Source organism: Cricetulus griseus, chromosome 5 (assembly GCF_003668045.3).
Source record: "Cricetulus griseus strain 17A/GY chromosome 5, alternate assembly CriGri-PICRH-1.0, whole genome shotgun sequence".
Taxonomy (NCBI): Eukaryota; Metazoa; Chordata; class Mammalia; order Rodentia; family Cricetidae; genus Cricetulus; species Cricetulus griseus.
Window position 1 is genome coordinate 20,901,875 of NC_048598.1, and position 24,749 is coordinate 20,926,623.

The 24,749-nt window shown below is 42.8% G+C and overlaps 1 protein-coding gene across 1 annotated transcript; it reads right to left on the reverse strand.

The window, feature by feature from the left end:
- Positions 1-844: 844 nt before the first annotated feature.
- Positions 845-23,392, reverse strand: Slamf6 (SLAM family member 6). The gene is made up of 8 exons (XM_027418963.2): positions 23,147-23,392; positions 10,614-10,964; positions 6,757-7,020; positions 6,032-6,142; positions 5,669-5,698; positions 4,710-4,786; positions 3,280-3,351; positions 845-2,424 (listed from the first exon to the last, which is right to left on the reverse strand). The coding sequence occupies exons 1-8, from the start codon at positions 23,229-23,231 to the stop codon at positions 2,383-2,385; spliced, it is 1,032 nt and encodes a 343-aa protein (XP_027274764.1). The 5' UTR covers positions 23,232-23,392; the 3' UTR covers positions 845-2,382.
- Between the last annotated feature and the right edge of the window lie 1,357 nt (positions 23,393-24,749).

Genomic DNA, 24,749 nt, shown 5'->3' on the forward strand with positions numbered 1-24,749 from the left:
AAAAATGGTACTATTTTAAAATAGGATTATTAATGGTAGCTATCTTGGACATTGTAGAGAAGTTTTGTTTTGGAGTATGCCAATTATTCACAATAAGCACATGTATTATTTTTTGAGAAAAAAATGAAATATACTAAAATAATTATTAAAAGCCTATTTCTCGAACTAAAAATCCTACTCAAGGACAGAGGAGCATTGTTTTTCACATGGGTAAAAAGAATAGAAAGGGAAACGAGTAAAGGCAAGAAATCGCATGAATGTAGTCAAGTAGTATACTTTCTCTTTTTTTATTTATCTTATTTTACTTTTTGTGACAGAGTCTTGCTATGGAGCTTAGATGGTCATGGAACTTCCTATGTAGCCTAGGCTGGCCTTGAACTCTAAGTTCAAGGCCTTAGGTGCTGAAGCTATTCAAGAAGATTCTATGACTTCAGGAGAATAAAACTTAATAGTGATGATAACATCTGTGATAAGATCATTTTTTTTGAGACAAGGTTTCATGTAGCCCAGGCTGGTCTTGAACTTTCTGTATAGCTGAGGACAACATTAATCTTCTTGAGTCTACTTCCCAAGCATTGGGATTCTAGGAGTGCCTACCAGATGGCACCAGGCAAAACTAGAAGTTAGACCTGACATTTCTTGAACTTTTTAATGTGTTAGGCACTATGCTAAGGGCTTTAGCTTTACAGTCATCCCTTGGTATTCCTGGGAGATGGCTCTAGGCTATCCCTAGATGCCAATTCCTCATATAAAATGGAATAGTATAGAACCTATATCTAACTCAAGGGAGTAATAAGAAAAAGTATGTATATACCTAGTATAGATATAATTCTTTCTCAAATATTTCAGTTTGTAGTTGATAGAATACAGAGAAGTTGACCCACAGTTTCAGAGCCAACTGTATTATCTTATTTAATTTCCACACAAACCCATTACATATGCATTCATTTATTAAAATATTGCTGTAACACTTATAATGTGCTAGGTATTAATTAACACAGTGTAATTAATTAACACAATGTACTATCAATAAAATAATTATTGTCTCTGATCCCACTAATTTATGTTCTAATGAGGGAAACAGATATTAAAAATAAAAATAAATATTCAATGACATGATAAACAGTATGAAAGGTTTAAGAGAATGATAAAGAAACCTACTTCAGGTAGAGTGCTCTGGGAAGATCTCTTCAGAAGCTAAAGTGTTTTTTTTTTTTGTTTTGTTTTGTTTTTTTGAGAAAGGGTTTCTCTGTGGCTTTGGAGGCTGTCCTGGAACTCGCTCTGTAGACCAGGCTGGTCTGGAACTCACAGAGATCCGACTTCCTCTTCCTCCTGAGTGCTGGGATTAAAGGTGTGCGCCACCACCTATCTTTAGATATCTACTTAAACACTTTAGCTTCTGAAGATAGGAGGAACCTACAGGGACAGGAAGGGCCTTGAGGCAGATGTAAATAACTGTAATATGGAGATTGTTCTTCTCTCATAGAGGAACTGAGGGATCACAGAGGCCAAATAGAGAATGGAGAGAGTGATGCTAGCAGAGTCTGGGGAACTGTCTGTCAGACCATCCTGGGCCATGGAGACTGGCTTTCACACGGAATGCAATGAGGAGTCTGTACGGTTATGAGCAGGTGAGAGAAAGGGCTGATCTATACTAGGGATATTTTGCTGGTGGTCTTTTGGGTGGTGGGCTTCAGGGAGACAAGAGAAAAACTAGAAGAGATGTTTAGAGGTTGTTGGAGTATTCAGGTTCCAGATGGGGAGGGTTGCACCTAGAGCCATGGTCTACAAGTTGGAAAGAGATAGATAATGTTTAATATATTTTGGAAGTAGAGGCTGAAGGGCTTGGTGATAGAGAGGCTGCAATCAGGGATGACATCAATTCCTTGCTATCCTGTTATTATTTTTGGCTATGAGATTCAAGTGCCAATAACAATAGGAAACATCCCAGGAGACCTGTCTAGTCAATGATTTGTAGAGTGTGGGCCCATCCAACACCAGACACCACATACTTAACCCAAAAGTCACATTCTCTCTCCAACCAATTACATCTCACTTGCCTTCTAGAAGGAGAGACATCGTTACCTGCAGAATTATAATCTGTTGGTCAAAACTCTGTTTAGTTACCAAAGAGAAAACAACATGTAGGTGTGTTATCCAAAGCAGGATTTGTCCTGGAGTGGACTGGAAAGCAGTTTTGGGGTTCCACATTGGAGACCTTGCTACTCGTCAAGCATCTGACCCATGCATGCAGGATCAAGTTTGACATGATAACCCTGGATATCCAGATTTCATTGCCAGTAGAAAACCAGGCTTCTCTGTTCACTTCCGAGGGGTCAGTAGATGTGTTCTTTCTGAATTCCTTTAAAGTCCTCCACCAACTTACTTGATGTCCTTAAGAGTATTGATCCTGGGAGCAATGGGCTTGTTTTATGAGGAGAGAAAGAAGTAGGTTAGTAGATAGGCCGTAGCCTACCCTCCATGGCTACAGAGAGGACATGAAAGCCCTGCTGGCCAGAGAGTAGCGCTATTGACAGCCTCAAGTAGGATTACATTAAAAAACAAGTAGGTTAACTATAATAGGTGATCTTAAAACAAGATAATTTAAAATTTCATCACTTTATTTATTTATTGTGTTTGTGTATGTTTGTGTATGTATGATTGTATGTGTATGTATGTATGTATGTATGTACATACAAACAGAGAACAACTTGTGGGAGTGCTCTCCTACAGTGTGGGTCCTGGGGATTGAACTCAAGTCATTAGGCTTGGTGAAAATTGCCCTTTACCCACTGAGTTATCTCACCAGCCTCAAGATAACTTTTTATATTTTGTCCCAAGACTTTCTTTTTTTTTCTAGTGGTATTTAAATATCTGTAAAATGGACCTTTTGTTTTATTTGCAAAATTGTAGGTTTGGGAGAGGAGTAGAAAAAAAAAATACAAGGACATAGGGGCTGGCAAGAACATGGTTGCTGAGCAAGATGAGAATTTGAGTTCAAATCTCCATTCCCCATGTAAAAAGCTGTGCATATGCTTGTAATGCCAGCACTTTAAGGGACACAGAGGCAGGGAGATTGTTTGGGCTTTCTGGCCACAGGTTTAGCTTTGGGTTCAGTGAGAGGCACCGTTTAATGGAGTAAGATAGAGAATGGTAGGGGAGGGGACTGATGGGGCGGTTCCCATCTTCACACACATAAGCACAAACCACAGGCATACATTAGACACATATTCATTCACTCATACAAAATAAAAGAAGATAGAACAGTCATGCATTTACCTCTCTGGAATGATTAACTATGGAGTAAATTGTCATAGAATCATTTTTTATAGATTTTGGGATTTCCATTTCCTGTAAAGAACAACAAAAAAAGAATTTTATGCATTTGGCTCTCACAGAGACAAAAGAGGTACGTGCATGCATATATTTTTGTGGGGGAGACAGTGTGATGAGAAAGAAGTGGCATGCCAAGAGTAGGTGGGGACTTAGTTCTACCAGTTTAAATCTGTGAGGTTCTAGCAACATTTCTTGAGAAGTAGAAAGGCAGCCTAAATAGAAGAGCAACATCCCGTCAATCCCAAGGTCCCAACTAGAGAGCAACAGAAAGGTGGCCATGTGTGAGGGGCTGAAAACATCCTTGTCTTGCATCTGATTCTATGCTTGCTTCTCCTCTGTCTGTGAGAATTACATGCCAGATAGTTATTGCATCGTATCTTTTCTCCCAGTCTTTGTTAGCTATAACTGGAGCCATCTTCATTGCCTGCTCCATTTATCCCTGTTATTCTAATGGCCCAGTCACTGCTTTGTGGTCATGGTTGGGAACTAGAAGTATAGAAACTCCTGGTTTTAATATTTAGAGAATAATTAAGGCCCTAGAAACTCTCCAAGGTATAATGCTTTTTTTTTTTTTTTTTTTTTAAAGAAGCTGACAAATGGGCTAGCCATTAGTGTTTTGGGTTTGTTGGAGAGCTTGCTCCCAGCGGGAGTTGGGAATGGCAATTGAGTAAGTGGTGTGAATACCCTTTATTGTCTTCTCTTTTAGGAACTTCACAAAGTCTGTGATGAGCTTGGCCAGGAGTGTTTGCTTGGGGAATCCAAGACTTTTAGCTGGGCCATTTGAAGAATGCCATGTTCTTTTGGCTGATTTTTCAGAAAACACGAGAACCAGCTCTCCAGTCTGTTTAGTTATTCAGAAAAGTGTCCCCAGTATTGTCTCAATCATAGGTGGTGGGAAAGAGGATTGCCTGGAGCTTGACCAAGGCCATCGTATTATGTGGGAGCCCCTTGCTTTAGTTTCCTTCATTGTGGAGGGGTTATGATACTTGCCCCCCTTGTCTTTTGAGAGACCACTTTAGGGTCTCCTAGCACCCCTCTACCTGGATGACAGCTCCTCCTAGGTATAATCTCCTCTGATCTATTCCTGTGTTCATTGAGTGTCATGCTACATGAAGTAAGGGAAAGGGAGGATATCTAATTTGTACTTTCAAGCAGGTTGTCCCTACCCAGAAAGGATAAGATCTACTGGAACATTAAACAGTTAAAGAACACTAGGAATCAAGTAAGAGTGAACATTCCCTTAGGGGTGATCATAGCCGACACTGGGATGCTCAGCTCTATGGCTGCCTTCTCCAATAATGGATGATTATGGTGACAAGTTTGTGAGTAATCGTAAAATAACAGTGGTGGGGGACAGAGTGGAAAGGACTTACCTGCACTGGATGAGTGACCTGTGCATACACAGTGTTGCTCCCTGGAGAGCCTGGAGTATCTGTGTTCTGGGAGGAATCTATGGTTAACACAAAAAAGGTATGGCTATCAGTGGTGGGACTACAGGGCTGCTTCCCTCTTGCGTCTTGCTGATCTCTAGAGTTTTGTTTTGTTTTGTTTTTATCTCCAAAGCAGTTGTTTCAAGCTTGTTCATAAGAACGGTGTTCTTATGACTTACAGTCTCAGTGACTCCCTCATGCTCAACACATGATGGACTAAAGATCACCACCACCCAAGGGATCTCTGGAGACACCGTTTTCACAGGCAGTGTGACAGATTTGACTGTTTTAGAGATGAAGAATTACAGGTTCAAGAGAGCTCAGTAGACCTATACAAAGCCACTCAGGAAGCAGTGGGACAGGAATTGGAAAGCAAGTGTTCTGACCCCTGACTTTGTGCCCTCTCTTCAACAATGGTATCTTGAAACTATCACCCACCGGGTGAGACTTAGAAAATGAGTGTGCATTAGCCTCTCTTTATCACACCTTCTTTTTCAATGGTGTCTATCTATTGGGGTTTAAACCTTGGCTGAACATCCATGGTACAGTCACGGAGCCTGGTTTTGAGTGCTTCATGCTCAAGTCCTATCTCTGTTCGAAACCAGCTGGGTGACAGTGGATGGTTCATGGATCCTTTCACTGGGACTTATTTTCTCCCTCAGAAAGGAAGTAAGTGATCTTGACCTTGCTATAGAAAACCGTGGTGCCCCTTACATGCTTGGGAGGAACTCTACAGGTCTCATGGTGACAAACCAGGCTCTCTGACACCATAGGGTCCAGCTGAACAGCCATGTTCTGCTTTCTCTCCTTCTCACTGTTCAGCCCTCTGGCCAGCCCCCCTCTCTCTCTCCTCTTTGGTTTATCCCTTCCTGTCTGCTGTAATCAAGAGCATGGATGCTCACCTGGATGTTGGCTAGCCAAAAAAAGAGAACCTGAAAGAGAAAAGCAAGAAGCTGAAATGCATGACTTCAGTGAGGGAAGTCTTTCTCCCTCCTCCCCCAACAGGTGGCTTTCCAGAGGATACAGGTAACAGGTCCCAAATGAAGGGCAGCTGAGCAAGTGTACCCTGAAGCTGTGTCCTGCTTTTCTCAATAGACACCACTCTTGAAATATTAACAGAAGCCTGCCCCACCCCAGGGGGTCATCCCAATGCATTCATTTAGCCAGAGATTGTGTCCACCCTCCCTTGGCCCTTGGCAGCCAGAGGCCCCAGACCCTAAACACTTGCGGTTCTAGAGATAGAAGAAGGCAGAAGGAAAATTTACCTGTTCTTTTCTTCCAAAGACATATGACTAGGCACACAACGACTATAGCCAGCAAGGTACCAATAATTATAAATGTTTGATGCCACTGTAGATTTTTCTCAGGTAAAACACCTGAAAAGAAGAAGGAAAAAAAGAGAAGAGGAACTTCTCAGGATACATAAATTGAGGGTTCCTGGGCTGGAGAGGTGGCTCAGAGGTTAAGAGCACTGCCCTTTCTTCCAGAGGTCCTGAGTTCAATTCCCAGCAACCACATCGGTTATGAGATCTGGTGCCCTCTTCTGGTGTGCAGATATACATGGAAACAGAATGTTGTATACATAATAAATAAAATCTTTAAAAACATTGAGGGCTCCTTTGAACTTGTTTTAGGCCTCTCTTGAGTCTCTTCTGGGCTGCCTTCAGGGGCTGGGTAAGGCCATTTATACTCCCAGTTTGGGGCCCTGTCAGGCTTTCTGGGGTCCCTTGTGGAGGCAGGACAGGTAGGGTCTGCTTGGGGGAGGGAGAAAGCCATTCTGGCTCCTGAGGCTTTGCTCTAGGAAGAGGACTTGAGGAGGGAAAGAGGGAGACTAATGAGAGGCATAGTTTTAGAGCCTGCCTGTCCTTCTCTCTGCAGGAGTTTGGCTCCTCCCATTGCCACTGTGCAGGCCCTCACACAGGCTGTGACTCCATGCTATAACACTACACAGCTGCTTGAAGCTTCCAGGAAGACCCAAGGCAGGAGTTACCTTTACAAAGACTCTGGGCAGAGACAGAGACAGACAGATTGCTGACAGCATTCTCAGCTTGGCAGGTGTAACTCTGGTCATTGGAATTCTTCGGGTCCCAGGAGACAGTGAGATTTGGTTCCCCTAAAGAGATGCTTCCTGAGGTCCTCCACCCAACTGAGACTGTTTGATTTGGATTCTCCGCAATACAGGTCAGGTGGATCTCGCAGGTCCCATTCTCAAATAGGCGAGTATGATTGGTAATTTCCAAGTTGCTCAGTCGTTCTGTGTAAAAAGACTGTAGTTAAGAACACATGGCTGGGGCTGGAGAGGTGGCTCAGTGGTTAAGAGCACTGACTGCCCTTCCAGAGGTCCTGATTCAATTCCTAGCACTCACATGGCAGCTCACAACTGATTGTAACTCTAGGATCCAACACTCTCACATAGACACGCATGCAGGCAAAACACCAATGCACATTAAAAACAAACAAACAAACAAACAAACCAGGACACATGATTGTTGTGAAATAGCTTAACTAGGCAAAGATGTGCTCCATTTGTTTCTGCTGTGGACTATGACTTTAACTATGGGAAGGCGTGCTCCATTTGTTTCTGCTGCCTTTGCTGACGGCGTAAAGATGTATTATATTTGTTTGTGCTACATTTGTTTAATGATGTAAAGATGTGTTGCATTTGTTTCACCTTGCCTGACTAAGGCACCCAATTGGTCTAATAAAAAAACTGAACAGCCAATAGGTAGGCAGGAGAGGGATAGGTGGGGCTGGCAGGCTGAGAGACTAAGGAGGAGGAAAAAAAATCTAGGCTTGACAGAGGAGAGAGAAGAGAAAAGAGAATGAGGGAGATTCGCAGAGTCAGTTAGTCTGGCAACTGCCAGTAGGCTAGATACAAGAAGTATATATAGATGCAAGATGTACAGAAGGAAAGAAAGGTTAAAAGCCCTGAGGCAAAATGTAAGTTACCAGAGCGGGACAAGTATAGGATAAGGCTGAGCATTCATAATTACTAATCAGTCTCCAAGTCATGATTTGGGAGCTGGTTGGTGGCCCCCCCCAAAGTCTGCTACACATGGCTTTGCTCATCATCCTACCTTCCTGCCTTTTCTTTCGGTGTGTGCATATGCTAGCGTATGCATGTGTGTGTGTGTGTTCATGCTCACATGCATGTGGAGGTTAGAGGCTGATGCAGCATGTCTCCCTCTGTCATTCTCTGCCTTATATTTTGGGACAGGGTCTCTCATTCAACCCGGAGCTTACCAGTTGGTCAAGCATAGCTGCTCAACAAGCTCCAGGGGTTTTCCTGTAGCTTCCTCCCTAGAGCTGGGATTACAGATGTTTGTCACCATTTCCAGATGTCTATATGGATCCTGAGGACTGATGTCAAGTCTTCTTGAGGGATGCTCTTTGAGCACACACGAACTTTGTTATCTGTTCTGGGTGGCTCTTCCTCCAGATATCTGCGTATCTATTCTCTTAACACTAATAGATGTCGACTCAAACGTCAGGTCATGTTTTCAATGAGGCCTATTCTGATCGCTTCCTCTAAAATGATTCCTTGGGCCTGGTGTACATTAAGTGATAGACAGAGCACTTTCCTAGCTTGCTCAAGAGCCTATTTTTGGTCCCCAGCACCATGTTTTCTGCCCCATTCCCTGGCACTGCTGATGCTCCAATCCTTTTTTCCTTAGCACTCACGGCATACTGTAAGTTTCATGAGGGCAACAGCCTTTGTTTTGCTCACTGATGTTTTCTAGTTGCATAGCAGACTGCCTTGTACATTATCCATGGCAATAAATCTTGTTATTCAATGAATAGGTATAACATGTCTTCATATCCAATACTAAACTCTAGTGGGTTACTCCCGATTAATTGGAAATTATCAAATTTTGATTATCTCTGTCTTTTCTTTTAATTTTTTACTTTTTGGTTTTTCGAGACAGAGTTTCTCTGTATTGCTTTGGAAGTTGTCCTGGAACTCTCTGTAGACCATGCTTGCCTTGAACTCACATAGACCTGCCTGCCTCTGCCTCCCAAGTGCTGGGATTAAAGGAGTGCGCCTCCAATGCCTGGATTATTATCTCTTTCTTAACACAGAGTGTATGGTCAGTGTCTGAGGAACAAAAACTGTATTTCATCCTTGGAAATTCCTTTCTACTGGTGAGGAAAAGGTTGGGGCACAGCTCACATATCTTTGTGTGTATGAGTCTGTGAAGGGAAGGTGCTCCAAGCAGCCCTGAATATGGGTTATCAATAAGTGTAAGGAGCCTGGTTGCTGTAGAAGCCATGGTGTCCTGAACAGTGTCAGAAGAACGGTGTCCCAGGACATGTGATAGAGCCTGGCAGGCAGCATCTATTCTCAGGGGTTCTGTTGCATGCATCTCAGTTCTCTTCAGAAATCTGGTAGTGCTTTGAAGATCACAAACCAGCCAGGTGATCCTGACTGGAATGTCTGGAATGAGGACAGCCCTAAAGAGACACCCACATCTTAATTCCAGACTCATGCTATCTTACTTGAATAAGGGGTCTGTGCAAATTTTCTATAAACTAGTTGAGAAGGTCACCCCTGACTTTCCAATGACAAGTGTCTAGCTAAGAGGTGAGCCAAGGGACATTGGAGACAGACAGAAGACAGGACATAAAGAGGTGGCCAAAGAACACCAAGGAATCTATAATAATCAGAAGCAGCGACACAAAGAGCAGAATGGCCTTCTGTTCATACCTAGAACTTCACAAGAGTAGATTTATGTTATTTAGGTCATGAAACTTGTGAAATTTTGTTTTGGCTACTTCAGGAAGCAAATACATTTTTCTGAGGCTACCTGGCCCCCTTTTTTGTGGAATCCTCTGCTCAGAAAATTTCCAGACACCCTTTTTATAGCAGTCCTATTTACTTGTTCTGTGTTATGTTCTTTCAGTGATATGACTTTGACTAGCATGACAAGGCAAAGTCATCAAATATGCGGGGAATATAAAGGTAACAGGGTAACCAATTTGTGGAGACATTTTATTTTAATGGTGCCTTTTAAAAGAATTCCACATCTTAAGCCATAGGAGTATAAATGAATTTTAGACCTTGAGGACTCTTCAGTGAATAGAAATTACAGAGTCTGAGTGGTCTTTAAAGTTGTCTAGTATGGAACCCAATTCACATATTTATTTTTAAAAATGTAATAACATTTAATTTTAATTTATTTTTTGGTTTTTTGTTTTGTTTTGTTTTGAGACAGGCTCTCTGTACGTAGGCCCCTGGCTGTCCTGGAATTCACTAGTCTGGCCTTGAACTCACAGAGATCCACCTGCCTCTGCCCCAGGAGAGTGCTGGGATTAAAGGTGTATACCATCATGACCAGCTAATAATTTAGTTAAATTAACTATTTACTTTTGTTTCTCTGTCTGTCTCTCTGTCTCTTTCTCTCTCTGTGTGTCTGTGTGTGTCTGTGTACATGAGTGCATAGAGAGGTCGGATGACAGCTTGTAGGAGTTCATTCTCTCCTTCCACCTGGGCCCTGGAAATCAGACTCAGGTCGTCAGGCTTGGTAGCAATCACCTTTACCTACTGAGCCATCTCACTGCCTGTGGTAGTTCAGTATTTTGCTTCCATTAACTCTTCATTTCTGGTTGAAAGGGGAAGTGAGGTGACTGGTGAAGAGAGCCACAAGATGTAAGTTTCTAACTCAGCCCAGCTGCTATTTAGCTGTGCAGTGTCATCAAACTGTTCTACTTCTGGACCTCATGGTGATGCCAAACGCCATCCTTGGTATCACTAGGCTACACTGCACTGTTGTTGGTACGTAGCGTTGACATACGTGATTTGGATTTGTTTTCAGTTTGTATGTGATTAAATGATGTATTTGGACTCACCAAAGACCCTCAGTTTATAAATAGAGAAGTCCGGTGTAGGGTCTTTTGTGGTTATCTGTGCTCTGTACAGTCCTGCATCTGCCATTGTGAGGTTGTTGACTTGCAGGGAGTAGGACTGGATGATGCTCAGTCGCTCTCCCCTCTTTGGATCAGATTCGATGATTCGTGGAGTTTTAGACTTATTGAGCTGGACGATAAGGATCGTAGTGTCTTGTGATGCTTCTCCTTTGTGATGCCAGATGATGAGACTGGCCTCCTTTCCTGCAGGAAGCTCCAGAAGAAGAGTTGCTGACTCTCCTAGAACACCATTCACCACCCTTGGGCTTTGACTGCTTTGTGGAACTTCATTCCCTGTAAACGCAGAAGGAGAAGGCTATAAAGTTGTCCCGCTAACCTTCCATTCCTGTATCCTTTCTCTTAATTCTGCCATTCTGTTTAAGCTCTTTGGAAGAAAGCCAGAGGTGTGGTGGAGGGAATAAAAAAGGGCTAGAAGTGTTGTGGTGGGCATTTACACACCCAGTAGCTCCACCTCCAGCAAAGTCTGGCAGTCTTGGTCAATAGGCAATTGGTCTAGTTAGGTGATCCCGACCCATGGTCTGCTTCCACTCTGGCTTGTCATACTTTTGTGACCTCAGTCTTTGAAATTTTTTGGCACCAATCTGTGAGAGGGATAAGGAACTTTATTAACCCCTTGACATAAGCTCCAACAATCGCAAGTCTTTGCTGATGGCAGTATTGTCAAGCCAGTCATTTATAATTTACCTAGTGTCTGTCTATGTAGCATGCTTTTGCAACCCAGAGAGCCGATAGTAGGGATTTACTGCATATGCAGTTCATTGCCTGCATTATTTCATTTGATGTTGGTAACTGTCTTTGAGGCAGATAAAAAAATCTGTTTATGGATAAGGAGACTGAGACATAGAGAGGTTAAACTAACTTTCCTTGGTTGTACATCTGAAAAATAGCAGAGCCAGGAAAAGGAGTTGGACTTCCTGGAACTGGAGTTTCAGACAGTTTTGAGCTGTCATGTTGGTGCTGAGAATCAAACCAGAGTTCTCTGAGAGAGCAGTCCATGCTCTTAACTGCTGGGTTATCACTTACAACTCTTAAAGAGGATGTTTCTTTAGAATCAATGCCAAATTCTTTAAAAATTTTTTTGTTGAAATAACATTTTTTCATTTATTTTACATACCAACCAGTTTCCCTTTCTTCCTCTCCTCCTGTCCCCTCCCCTTTCCCAACTCCCCCTCTCCCCCATCCACTCCTCCTCCATCTCCATTCAGAAAGGGACAGGCCTCTCATGGGCTTGCACAAAGCATGGCACATCAAGTGAGGCAGGATCGAGCTCCTCTCCTAAAGTCCGTCAGCCAGGTAATTCAACATGGGAACAGATTACCAAAAGCAAGTAAGTGCCCGGGAGAGGTCCTGCTCTCACTGTTAGAAGCCTCACTAAGAGACAAGCTACACGATTGTCACACACATGCATGCATACCAATCCCAAGGACACTTGCTCAACTATGTTCATAGTAATGCCAAATTCTTAGCCCGCATTACTCTGTTTTCTAGAGCTCTGCTTGCTGGTCTCACAGTGATTACTCTCATATTCCAGCACCGTATTTGACACATGATAGGATCTGTGGAAATGTTTGCTATCAGTCAACAAATAAACCTGATTGTGACATCAGCTTTCCTGGGGGCGAGGGGAAGGGGTGTGTGCCTCTAATTTTCTAGGGAAGAGTTGCATGTGTGTGTGTATTTATGGGGTGGCCCAGAGGATCCTGACACTTACTCAGCCCTTACACCAGCTCACGCTTCTGCTTTTTTTTTTTTTTTTTTCCTGAATTGCCATACGGTTTCCAGGCACATCTGTATTGCTGCCACACATCCCCTCCTGCGCTGTGTTTCCCATCAGCCTTTCGACACATGGCCATTTGTCATCTTGACCTCTCTGTCCTCTCAGAATCACATGAGTAAAGTATAACAAGCAAAGTCTTGAGACCAAAATGCTCCCTCAAGTAGTATTTTGCTTATTTCAAATTAAAACCAAGTAAGACAGGTCTGTACTGTCAGAAATCCTAAGACTTAGCAGGGACTCTTCCTCCAACTGCCTAGCATATTCTTTAAGTTCTCTTGATTTTATTGATCAAAATTATTCGATTTTTTTGTGGTTGTGGTTTTGAGGCAAGGTCTTATATGTAGCCCAGGCTAGCCTCAAACTGGCAATCCTCTGCCTTAGACTCCCAAGGCCTAGGATTACAGGCATGTGTCACCATGCCTGGATTATTAGTTTAGTCAAAGAGCATTTAGTCAAATGCATTCTATGATTTACTTAGTTCTGTGCTAATTTAATGGGTGGAAATTTAGAAATCATGGCATCCAGACTATATTATTGATTTCCCTTCATATGTCTGCTTCTGGTCTGGATCTGGGAAATATATATGTTATATGTATGAACAAGATAGTCCTGATTCGCTGGTTTGCTATCTGACAGAGAAGACTGACAGGTGAATGAGTAGCTATGGTGTGGTGGGTAGGCGTTGACTTGGCATTAGGTTTGCCTCTGTATTGTCTTAGTACCACTCTTATACCACCTACGTTGTTTCCTGTGTACTCTTACTGCTTTAGCACAGTTTCAAGTCAACAAATAATGAATTGATGGAGGTATGTCTGTGCTCTGTGGAAGCACAAATAGTGAATGATGGACCAGGGACAGTTATGAAGGAAGAAGCTGAAAAACAAGATGTTGTAGGAAGATTTTGAATAACAACAGGGACTTTCCCATTGCTCAGCGATTTGTAAATTTCCTTGATGATTCTGCTGTCTTTGTACTATGTCACTTCTGTTTGAAATACTTTCCCCTTCATTTCTACATGGTAAGTTGTTACTTTGCTTTGAAAGATTGCTGAAATACCTGTTTGCCTCTGCTTTGATTTGTGGGCATTTTCACTGGTACAGGGGGAGGAGAAGGGAGTTGTGTTGAAGACAGAGAGGTGTATGGACAGAAGGAACAGTAGCAGTTCCCTGCAGGTCTAAAACCAGATTTGAGTCAACAAGCTTATAATACATGAAGATCAGAAGTCACTGAGCATATCCAAAAGACCACCAGGTGATGGTAGATTGGCCCAGAGGAAACACAGAATTTTTTTTTTTCCTGGATTGGGCGCAGATGTTTTTAATCACTCTGTGCCAACACCTTTGGTATGAATACTAATGTTCTGGGACATCCACGTACTCTGCTGGCAGTAAGTATGGAAGAGTAGAGTCAGAATAGAAGAGTAGAACTTGGAAAGACACTTCATGGTGGCTCTGACTGTGGCAGGCTACTTGGCATGTTGGCGGGAGAGGATGCATAGAAAGCATCCCTTTGGCACTCTACGAACCACTGGAGGACCACTTGGACTAGGGAGAGGGTGCTGATATTCTCTGGTGATATCAAACCAGGGAACATTATCCCATACTTTTTATGTTTCACCCAATGGATGACATGTTCTGGGAACATGAATAATGTCTGGCTTAGCTTCTTATTTCTCCAGAAGTTGCTTCAGAGTATTCAATGAAAGCTATTCAGACTGAAATTAGAATGCAGAAAGTCTTAGTGGGTCACTTGAACAGTGAGAATTGACTTTGTAAAGTATTAGTAAATGTGCTTTGGACAAGTAGAAAAGTATACGGAAAACAATGTTTCAGGAAGGATAAGGCATGGGCAGGCCGAAGATAGCTCTGAAAAGGAACCAAAAGTCACAAGAAACCCTGGTGTTTCTAACTTAGAAGTCTTAGGTCTGTTCATAGCCAAAAGAATACAGTGGGATGTTTTATTTCCCAGGCAATGAATTCAGAGTGAAAGAAAGTAGAGACTGATTTACCGAGCGAGTGTACCAAAGGAGGAAGAGAAACAGAGCAGACCTTTTAGGTGGATATGGGATGAAGGAAAGGTGGTCATTAGGATAACAAGAACCCTTGGTAAACTTAGAGAAAAGGGAACAGTGCATGGAGAAGGGTGTTAAAGGTATGATGGAAAGGAATGGATAAAACACAGGGCTGTTTCTGAGGAGGAAGCCCAAGTGGGGACAGGAACACAAGCGTGGTGTCAGTTTTGAATGGAGGGGGTCTCTTCTGCCATCAAGGTAAGCAAGAATGAGGCTTAAGAGATTTATAGGTAAAGGATGATATTTAGACACTTCAAATACCTTGATCTCAAAGTTATAAGACAAATTGGTCTGAGATGTCCTGAATGATTCTTGGATCATTCTCCAAGACAGACTGAAGACACAAAGCAAATTTGTGAGGACACAAAGCAAATTTCAAAAACTTCTAAAAGTCTTAAATAATAGAAAAACTCGTCTTTGACTACCATGTATTAAAATCAGAAATCAAAACAGAAAGAAAAACAAAAACAATGCACAAATAATATGGACGGTAGACTTCATTGTCTAAAACAGTTAATGGACTTAGGAAACCAGAGTGGGTTTATACTGTACCCTGAGTGCTGTGGACATGAAAGCACCAGGCTAAAGCCTAGGGATACAGCAAAAGCACAGAGCAGAGGAGCATCTATAGCTATAAATGCTCACAGTAAGAAAGAAGGAAGATCTTAAGTCAATAATTTAACAAGGCCAAGAACATCAGGGAAGAAAAGTAAGGAAAGAGAAAAACAAACAAACAAACAAAAATCCTAACTCTCCAGTGGTTCTCAACCTGTGGGCTTTGACCTTTGGAAAACACATATTTCCAAAGGTCTTAGGAACTGAGATACTGTTCAGTAGCAAAATTACAGTTATGAAGTAGCAACAAAAATAAATTTATGGTTGGGTGTTCCTAAGACCATTGGAAATATGTGTGTTCCAATGGTTGTGACCTATAGGTTGAAAGTCACTTCTGGACTAAATGTGGAAAAATACTTAACAAAATATTAACAAACTGAATCGAACAATACTATGAGGTTATACACCCAGTTTTGCTGAGTGTGGTGGCTCATGACTTTAATCTCAGCACTCAGAGGCAAAGGCAAGTGAATATCCTTGAGTTCAAAGCCAGCCTAGTCTTCATAGTGAGCTCCAGGATCCCAGGGCTACGAAAAGAGAAACTGTCTCAACAAACAAAAACAAAACCCCAAGAAAAACTAGTGTTTGTATTTCTCTACACTAGCAATGAAAAGAAATATAGAAAACAAATTCCACTTACAATAACATCCAAAAGAACAACATAGCTAGGGGGTATATAGATTAGTACCAACCTTGGCCAGAGAAGCTTTTTCTGTCATGGGCAATAGTTAATGCAATGACTCATAGTCAAATGGTGGGAGTAAGGGACTGTTGAAGACTCATCCCTAAATAGGACATCTATTTCAACCCCACAGGACCCGGGAACCATCAGGGAAGATGATGTGGACAGAATATAAGAGACAGAGAATGCTGAGGGGATGCTATGCAATGCTGACTTTAGGCATGACATTACAGTTTCACTCATGGTTACCTGCACAAGATCAAGCCAACAAAGTCAGTCAACATCCCAGCAGGCATCTCAGTGGGTTACAGAACAGCAACAACACCCCACAAAACAGCTCAGTTTCAGGCAGATACCCCATATGAGTTATTTGTCAGGGAGGCCCCAGAGGAGCCTCAATTACACTGGCTATTGAAATTGCTCTTGGTTGTCCTCCATAGCAACATGGTAAGACCCTATTGCCAAAATACCACTCATTTGGAATCCAGGACATAGAGAAATCAACTGCTATCTTACAGGGACACTCTCTTCCTGCTGGCTAACTTGCATAGTGCCAGAAGGTGCTGTGCAAGCTGCCAGGGGAGAAAAGATATCAATGGTCTCTCTCACTGCTGGACCCTGTTTGCTGCAATGCTGATATGTGGGCAAGATATGCCTTCTGGTTCAGTTATAGCATGAAAGGTTAAGGGGGGGGCGGGTAACTATTTTCTGACCAGATGTAAGGCCTGATCCACAGGAAAGATTTTGTACTTGGTATGTTCACATGGTTAGAAGACTTTGATGGGGGAAATCATAGGCCCTGGACAAGGAAGAGGGAACCTACTATTGTTTGCTAGCATTTTGCCAAATGTTCATTCTCCCAAACTGAGTTCTAAACATTTGTGTTTATACCCATGGATTTGTGCTGCTCTCAACTTTGGTCAGGGAAGCTTCTTTTTGCAACAGGTAATTAATACAGAGACTCATGACTGGCCAAAGTACTGGGTCTAAACAACTGTGGGTGCTCAGTTGTATCAACTTCTCACCATCTAAGGCTCAGGGACTTCAAAGAAAAGGGAGAGAAAAGAATGCAAGAGCTGTGAAAAACTGACTTCTAGACATCAAAGGGATGTTGTATATAACGACTCACAGCAACTGGGGTTACCTGCAGAAGAGAAGGCAGTCAAAATTTCACACATATCAGAGGGGCTAATGGCAACTGATGGCTGTCGAGGGAGAGTCACTGTCCTTTGGAGATGTGGCTGATAGGTTGCTCATGCCCCAGTGGATAACCACACACTGCCATGCAGCACTAATTGGACTCAGAGGGCCATTGATGGGCAGCCTAGATAAAAGAAATAACCTGAAGCTGAGAGGGAGGTAAAGTGGGGGGTGAGATGGGAGAGAGGGCGCGGCAAATGGATGTGACCAGTGAACATTGTGTAGATGTGTGGAACTTTCAAAGAAAATAAACGTTTCTATATAGCAAATGAGTCTATTAATCAAATGTCAAAACAGCTTTCACAATGGAAGAGAATATTTACCCGTCATATATCCCAGTAGTGGATTAATACCTAGAATATGCGAAGAACTAAAAAAATAAAAAACACTAAACATCAAAAACCAAACCACCTAATCAAAAATGGGCGCTTTGGAAATGAACAGAGAATTTTTCAAAAGAAGAAATTCAGAATACTAATAAATACTTTAAAAAGTGTTCAATATCTTCTCCCATGAGGGAATGAAAATCAAAACCATTTTGGGTTTCCATTTCAGGCCAATCAGAATGGTCAACATGAAGAATACAAATGACTACAAAGGTTGGTGAAGATGTGTGGAAAGAGAAACCCTCATCCAATATTAGTGGGAATGTAAATGTATACTCAACAAAATGAAAAATAGGACTTCCCGATGATCTAGCAATGCCACCCCAGGGTATACATCCAAAGATTCCACATCCTACCATAGAGAACCTACACAGCTAGGCTCACTGATGCTCTGTTCACAATAGCTAGAAATGGATTCACCCTAGATGACCATTAATAGATGAATAATTAAAATGTCATACATATATATGATAGAATTTTTATTCAATTATACAGAAAAATGAAATTATGAAAATTTCAGGAAAATGGGTAGAACCAAAATTTTCCTGAGTGAAATAATCAAGACCTAGGAAGACAAATGAGACATGTTCTGTCATATATGCAAGTTCCTATCATAATATTTTCATTATTTTGTTTTTAGTTTTTAAACTGAAAAAACTTTGGTTTACAAAACCAAAACTTTTTGTTATAAAACAATAACCCTCAGGCAGCTAAATATTTCCAAATGTGAAAAATTAAAGAAAAAGAAAAGACACCGGGTCAAATGGATATCCAGATACAAAAGAATGAAGCTAAATTCCTGCCTCTCACACCAACTTAAATTATGTCCGGGTGTGGCAGCACATGCCATTGATCTCAACATTTGGAGGCAGAGGCAGGAAGATCTCTATAAGTTCCAGTCCATCCTGGTCTACATAGCGAGTTCTAGACCAGTCAAGACTACAGGTGAATTCCTATCTTAACAAAACTCAAACTATGTGAAGTATCTGTAAGAGTTAAATCTATAAAATTTGTAGAAGAAAATCTAAGGGCTGGACTGGGGATACAGCCAGTGGCAGTGTACTTTCTTAGCAGGCAATAAAGCTCTGGATTTGAACTATAAACAATCAAAGGGGTCATTATTAATGATTTTAGCAATATCAGTTAATGATATTTGATAATAGATGCTTAGATCTGATACCAAAAATACAAGTAATGAAAGAAAAGTAAAAAAGGTAAATATTATGTCAAAATAAAAAAAAAAAAAGTGTATCAAAGAGTGCTAGAAAACAGTATCTTAGCAGCAGATCCTTATCATTCTGTTAGATGAGACACAGTGGGTCAGCCATTGTACGCTTTCATTTAGTTGCTCAATGGATGCAGAAAGTATACCGGGGTTGGTTTAGGAGATGGGGACAGGAAGATATGGGAAAACGGGAGGTGAAGAACAGCTTTCTCTCTGTGTTGGGTTTGCTCCAAAGGACACAAAACAAAAACTCCACCACTGACTGAGCTACATCCCCAGCCTGGAATTTTCTTTCTGAGCGATGGATATTTCGAACCAGTAGACTCGATGATTGCAGCACACGTGCCATGCACATCTCATCTTGAAACTACAAAAAGAAAGGCCTTAGGGTGAGCAAAGGAAACAACGTGAGCTAGATCTGGAGTGAGGGACCCAAAGCGGAGAAGTGTGAGGCACGGAAGGCTGGAGATGACAGTGGGGACAGAATACAGAGTCTGAGCAATGGAAAGTCATGTGTCTCTGAGCATAATAACAACATGTGAAACAGCACCCTGTCTTTGATGAGGTAAAACAGCCATTTGAACATGCAGATGGTTGTTAAAGAAACGATAACCGTACTGCAGCGGCAGGGGCGCGGGCGGGGTGGGGGCAGGAGGCATCAGACAACAAAACAACCTGTTAGCAGTAGAATCATACACACTTTTGACTCAAAAAATTTCAGAACCAGGGCGGCGGGTGTAGTTCAGTGGTAGAATGATAACACGCTCGAGGCTCTAGGTCGGATCCTTAGCTGCAAAATAAATGGAAGAAGATAGGACAGAAGAGGGGAGGGTGGGAGGGAAGGAGATTTCAGAGCCAGCCCACGTGTTTTTCCTTTACCTATTCATCCAGCCCCTGCTCTTCCCTGGGCCTCCGATACCGGTATCTGCGTCCTTCATACCCACCCAAAGAGTTAGTTCCTGCTTTCCTCTGGCACTAATTTCTGTGGGACTGAGGTTCAGAACCTTGATAGTTAAGGTGTGGTCCACGGGCAGGCAACCCTGATAAGTACCTGGGAGTTTGTTAGAAAAGCAGATATTTACAGCTTCCTTTCAGAGTCTCCAGCCTAACAAAACCCTCAAGTTATAAATACATTAACGTTTCACAAATTCCTATGTAGAAAGAATAGAGAAGTAGCTGAGATACACCAAGGAGCTCATTTCATTTGTAACCATTGTTTTTCTATTTTGGTTTGCTGTGTCGCCCAGGTTGCTTCAGTATCTTAAATTGGGATTAAAAGCATGCACCATAGCCGGGGGTTGGTGTGCACGCCTTTAATCCCAGCACTCGGGAGGCAGAGGCAGGCGGATCTCTGAGTTCGAGGCCAACCTGGTCTTCAAAGAGAGTTCCAGGACAGCCTCCAAAACCCTGTCTCAAAAAAAAAAAAAAAAAAAAAAAAAAAAAAAACCCCAAAAAACCTATTAATTATATGTGGTAATAGGTTTTAATATATTTTGATCATATTTACCCACAGTACCCTCTCTGACCCCTTCCCACTCCTGTTAGTCTCCTTCTAAACTAACCCGCCTTCTATTTTTCTTTCCTTTTTCTCCTCTGATGAGCCAATGAGTTTCTTAGGGTTGCTTACAGGAGCATGGGTTAAGGGGTTATATACAGACGCCAGGACATCTGACAAGTGGCTACATCACTGAGGAAAAAAAAAAAAATCTCTCCCTCCCCAACCAACCATTAAACACTTAAAAGTCCCTGAGGCAAGGGATGGGCCTGATTGGTCTCCATCTCCTTGACAGAATGTTGTTAAGCCTAATTTTGTGCATGTCTTGTGCTGGTCATTACAGCTGCTGTACATCAAAGAGTACAACTGTCATGTCACATGGTAAGCTGGTTTTGCCCCCAAGGAAATGAATTAAAGGGAATGAAGGGAGCTGGGGTGATGCATAAATTGGCAAAGTGCTTGCCATGCAAGCAGGACCACCTGAGTTCAGATTCCCAGGACCCAAGTCCAAAGCCTGGTGAATGTAATGCAAAGCCAGTGCTGTAATCTCAGTGGCTGGCCAGCCGGGAGGCAAGAGGAACCCTGGGGAGGCAGGGGGAGTTCTGGGGAGGCAGGGGGAGCTCTGGGGAGGCATGGGGAGCTCTGGGGAGGCAGGGGGAGGTCTGGGGAGGCAGGAGGAGCCCTGGGGAGGCAGGGGGAGCCCTGGGGAAGCAGGGGGAGCCCTGGGGAGGCAAGGGGAGCCCCGAGGAGCCCTGGGGAAGCAGGGGGAGCCCTGGGGAGTCAGGAGGAGCCCTAGGGTTTACTGTTCGGTCAGCCTAGCCAAATGAGCAAGCTTTGGGTTCATTGAGAACCCCATCTCAAAAAACAAAGGGAGAGAGAGAAGCAGCTGTCAAAGCCACTCAATGGATGCCCCCTACTGCCCCCATTCATTTGTAAACACACAGGAATAAGTAAATGCTCATATATGCACACAAAAGGAAATAAGATTAGATTTCCAACATGATTTATCTTTGAACTAAGTTTCCTAATGGAATCAGGATGTTTCTCACCTACCTGACAGCCTGTAGTGAGTCATTCTCTCCATCTGCTGGGAGAGCATCTTTGTCCTACCTGCATGCTACAGTGGTCTTGTCTTTGCTCACTCACTCCAAACTCTTCTCCTAACCCTTTCCCTCTCCCTCTCATGTTGCTGTGTTTGATTCCTTCCCTACTTAACCGCATATCATTTTCACCTATTCCAGAAAGTTCTTCCTCACCACCATTCCAGAGCAGTCCCCTTGTTTTTGGTGTCCTGCCTAGTTTTACCTTAGAACCAGACTCTCCACTTTCCACCCCAACAACCACAGTTCTGCTCCACTGAGAGGTTTCTGACCACCTGCATCTGTCTCCTGCAGATGCAGTCAACTGTGTACTTTACACCCTCCCCCACAGCTGTGTGGCAGTGAACTGTTTGTTACTTAGGCTCTGCACCTTCTTTGGTCAACCACACATGGGGACTGAGCCTCATATTTCACAGGTTGGTTATAAGAAGAACCCACAGAGATACGGAGGAGGGATTTTAATAAGAGGACTCTCAGAAATTTCCAGTTTACAGAGATAAATGTGAAAAACTCAAGTTGCTGCTTGATCCCAGGTCAGGAAGTGATAACACAGATGCAAGTACAATAATTTTCATCTTTCTCTGCATCTTGTATGTATTTCCTTGTTCCTCTGTTCTTCCTAGCTTGACTTAGTCTCTATTCTCAGCCTTAGCCTTGTGCCTCAGTTTCTAGCTGCTTTCAGGAATCTCCTCTCAGCTATAGCACTGAATCATAAAACAGATCCAAAGAAGAGCTGACCTTCCTCCTCGTGGCTAGGCCTCCATCCTACCCCTGTCTCTATCTCTGACTGTCCTGTCTGCAATGGGACTTCCCTCTGTCTGTCTGTCTGTCTATCTGTCTCTTTTTCTCTCTCTTTCTCACTCATTTCTTCAAAATTATTTGTTGCTAGCCAGTGCACGTTTTATTTGTTTCGAGCTTATCTTCCCTGCCAAGAAGTTAATTCCTTAAGAACAGAAACTTTGTGGACTTAGATCCTGATGTAGTTCCTGAAACTACTCCAGCCTATCTCGTAGGCATTTAATGAATGGTTATCAAATGACCTAATGAATCTTCCTTTCCTCTTACTTCTTTTGTCAATTAATCTAGTTAGTTCTATGTCTGCAGTTTTTCTTGTATTACTGACAGGTTTAGTCAACTGTTTTTTTCAGCCTCTTGCTGGCTAATGAACTTTTGATCAGTTACTTAAATTATCATAGTCTCAGTTCCTTGTGTTAACATGAAGCTATTAATAGAACAAATGCATACACATGCCATAAGACTTCCAAACATAATGCATTTTTAATATCTAGCCCATTTTCTGGAGCAAAATAAATGCTAGCTTTTTTTTTTTTTTTTCAGTGAACTCCTCCAGGGCTAGGTCTGAGTTAGCAGCCTTTGGTACCCTTTCTGAGAACACTACACTACAGCCCAGATGCCACCCTGAGACTTCTCAAACATGATGTGAGCCTTTTTGCCCTCTGTGTAACAGATAACAGGGAGAAGAAACAGACCCAGCCAATCCATTCCTAACTGCAGTGCTGGGTTTTCAGTATTTGATTGAAAGTGAAGTTCGGAAAAGACAACGAATCCCCCTGACGTTACCCAGTATCACAGCAGTTAAAATGTTGAAGATTTTTTCCCCCTTTAAACTTACTTTTGTACCACAAACAGTTCTGACTTAAAAAGACTCATGGAAACATGCTCAGAAAACACTCCCTTTCCGTCAGGCCCAGCTGAAATTTTGCCCCCAAATCATTCCTCTGGCAGTCTGAGGGAAGCGGTTTGCTATGAACCACCTTGAACTTCCTGAGTCTCTGACAGAGAGCCAGGCAGTCAGCCCGATCTAGATGACTTAAACTGAGTGAGCTGTCCCAAAGAAGGGACTCACTCACACAGCAACAGTATCAGTGTCCACAGACATTTACCTGAGCCAAGGCAGAAGACAAGTGGGAACAGCCAGACCATCATCTGACCGGCGGAGTCAGGCGCGGGAGTCCTTGAGACAACCATTCTTTCACCAGCTTGTCACTGAGACTTCCTTCCCTTTCGTCTGGTGATGACAGCTCTTCCTCTATGTTAGCAAGCCTTTGCTTATCGATTTTCACTTTCACACATTGCATATAGAAATACCTTGTATAAGTTAAGACTCCTACTAATGGGGGTTACAGAGCCTGAAATAGCCACTTCCTGTAACCAGATAGGACTTCCAGAGGAGGGACTGGGACACGAACTCAGCCACAAAACCTGTGACCTACAAATTTGTCCTGCCTGAAAGCTGTGCTGAAGTAAAGTTGGTGCAGAAACTGTGGGAGTGGCCAACCGCTAACTGGGCCAGATGGAGACCCATGCCACAAGAAGGAGCCCACGCCTGACACTGCCTGGAGGTCCAGGAACCAAAGGCTAGATAGCCCAGCCTTTAGTTCTATCTGTATAGAACTAAATACATCCAGGGAAAAAAAGTCAATGATGCCTAATGATATTGTGCTATACTCATGGGCACCCAGAATAATGATCATCAGAGAGGCTTCATCCAGCAACTGATAGAAACAGATGCAGAGACCCACAGCCAAACATTAGCCTGAACTTGGGATCCTGCAGAAGATGGAAAGTATTGTAGGAGCCGGAGGGGGTCAAGAACACCTCAAGAAAATTCATAGTCAATTTAACCTGGGCTCACAGAGACTGAAGTGACAATCAGGGAGCCTGCATGGGACTGGCCTAGACCCTCTGCATATATTTACAGTTAGCTTTGTGTTTTTATGGGATTCCTAACAATGGGAGTGTGTGGGAGGTTGTAGGGGGAGGGGGGGAGGGCTGTCCCTGGGTCTTTTGCCTGATTTTGGGATGTCTTTTCTCCTACTGGGTTGCCTAGTCCAGTTTTTTTTTTTTAATTAATTTATTTTTTACATTCCAATCCCAGTTTCCCCTCCCTCCTTTCCTCCCACTCTCCCCTCCTTCTGCCATCCCACCTTCCATTTGCTTCTCAGAGAGGGTTGTGCCTCCCCTAAGTCTGTCCCATCATCTTGTTGAGGAAGAACCAAGGTCCCCCGCCCCATGTCTAGACTGAGCAAGGTATCTCTCCATAGAAAATTGGGCTCCACAAAGTCAGTTTACACATTACAGTTAGATCTTAGTCCCACTGCCAGTGGCTTCATATACACCCCAAGCCATACCATTGTCACCTGTATTCAGGGGTCCTAGTTCAGTCCTATGCCTGTTTCCCAGTTGCCTAGTCAAGTCTTAATATGAGGGGAGATGCCTAGTCTTATTGCAACTTGATAAACCATATTTGGTCAGTATCCCTGGGAGACCTAATCTTTTCTGAAGGGAAATGAAGGAGAAGTGGGGAGAAGGGCTGGGAGGAGATGAGAGAGGGGTACTGCCGTGGGGATGTGATGGAAGAATACATTAAAAAAAAAAAGAAATAGTTTGTATAATTTTAATTTAAAAAGTGTAGGGAGACGTGTGTCATGAGCTGTCTATGCATTTGAGAAGATGTTCACCTTGTCTGTGGCATCTTCTGTGATG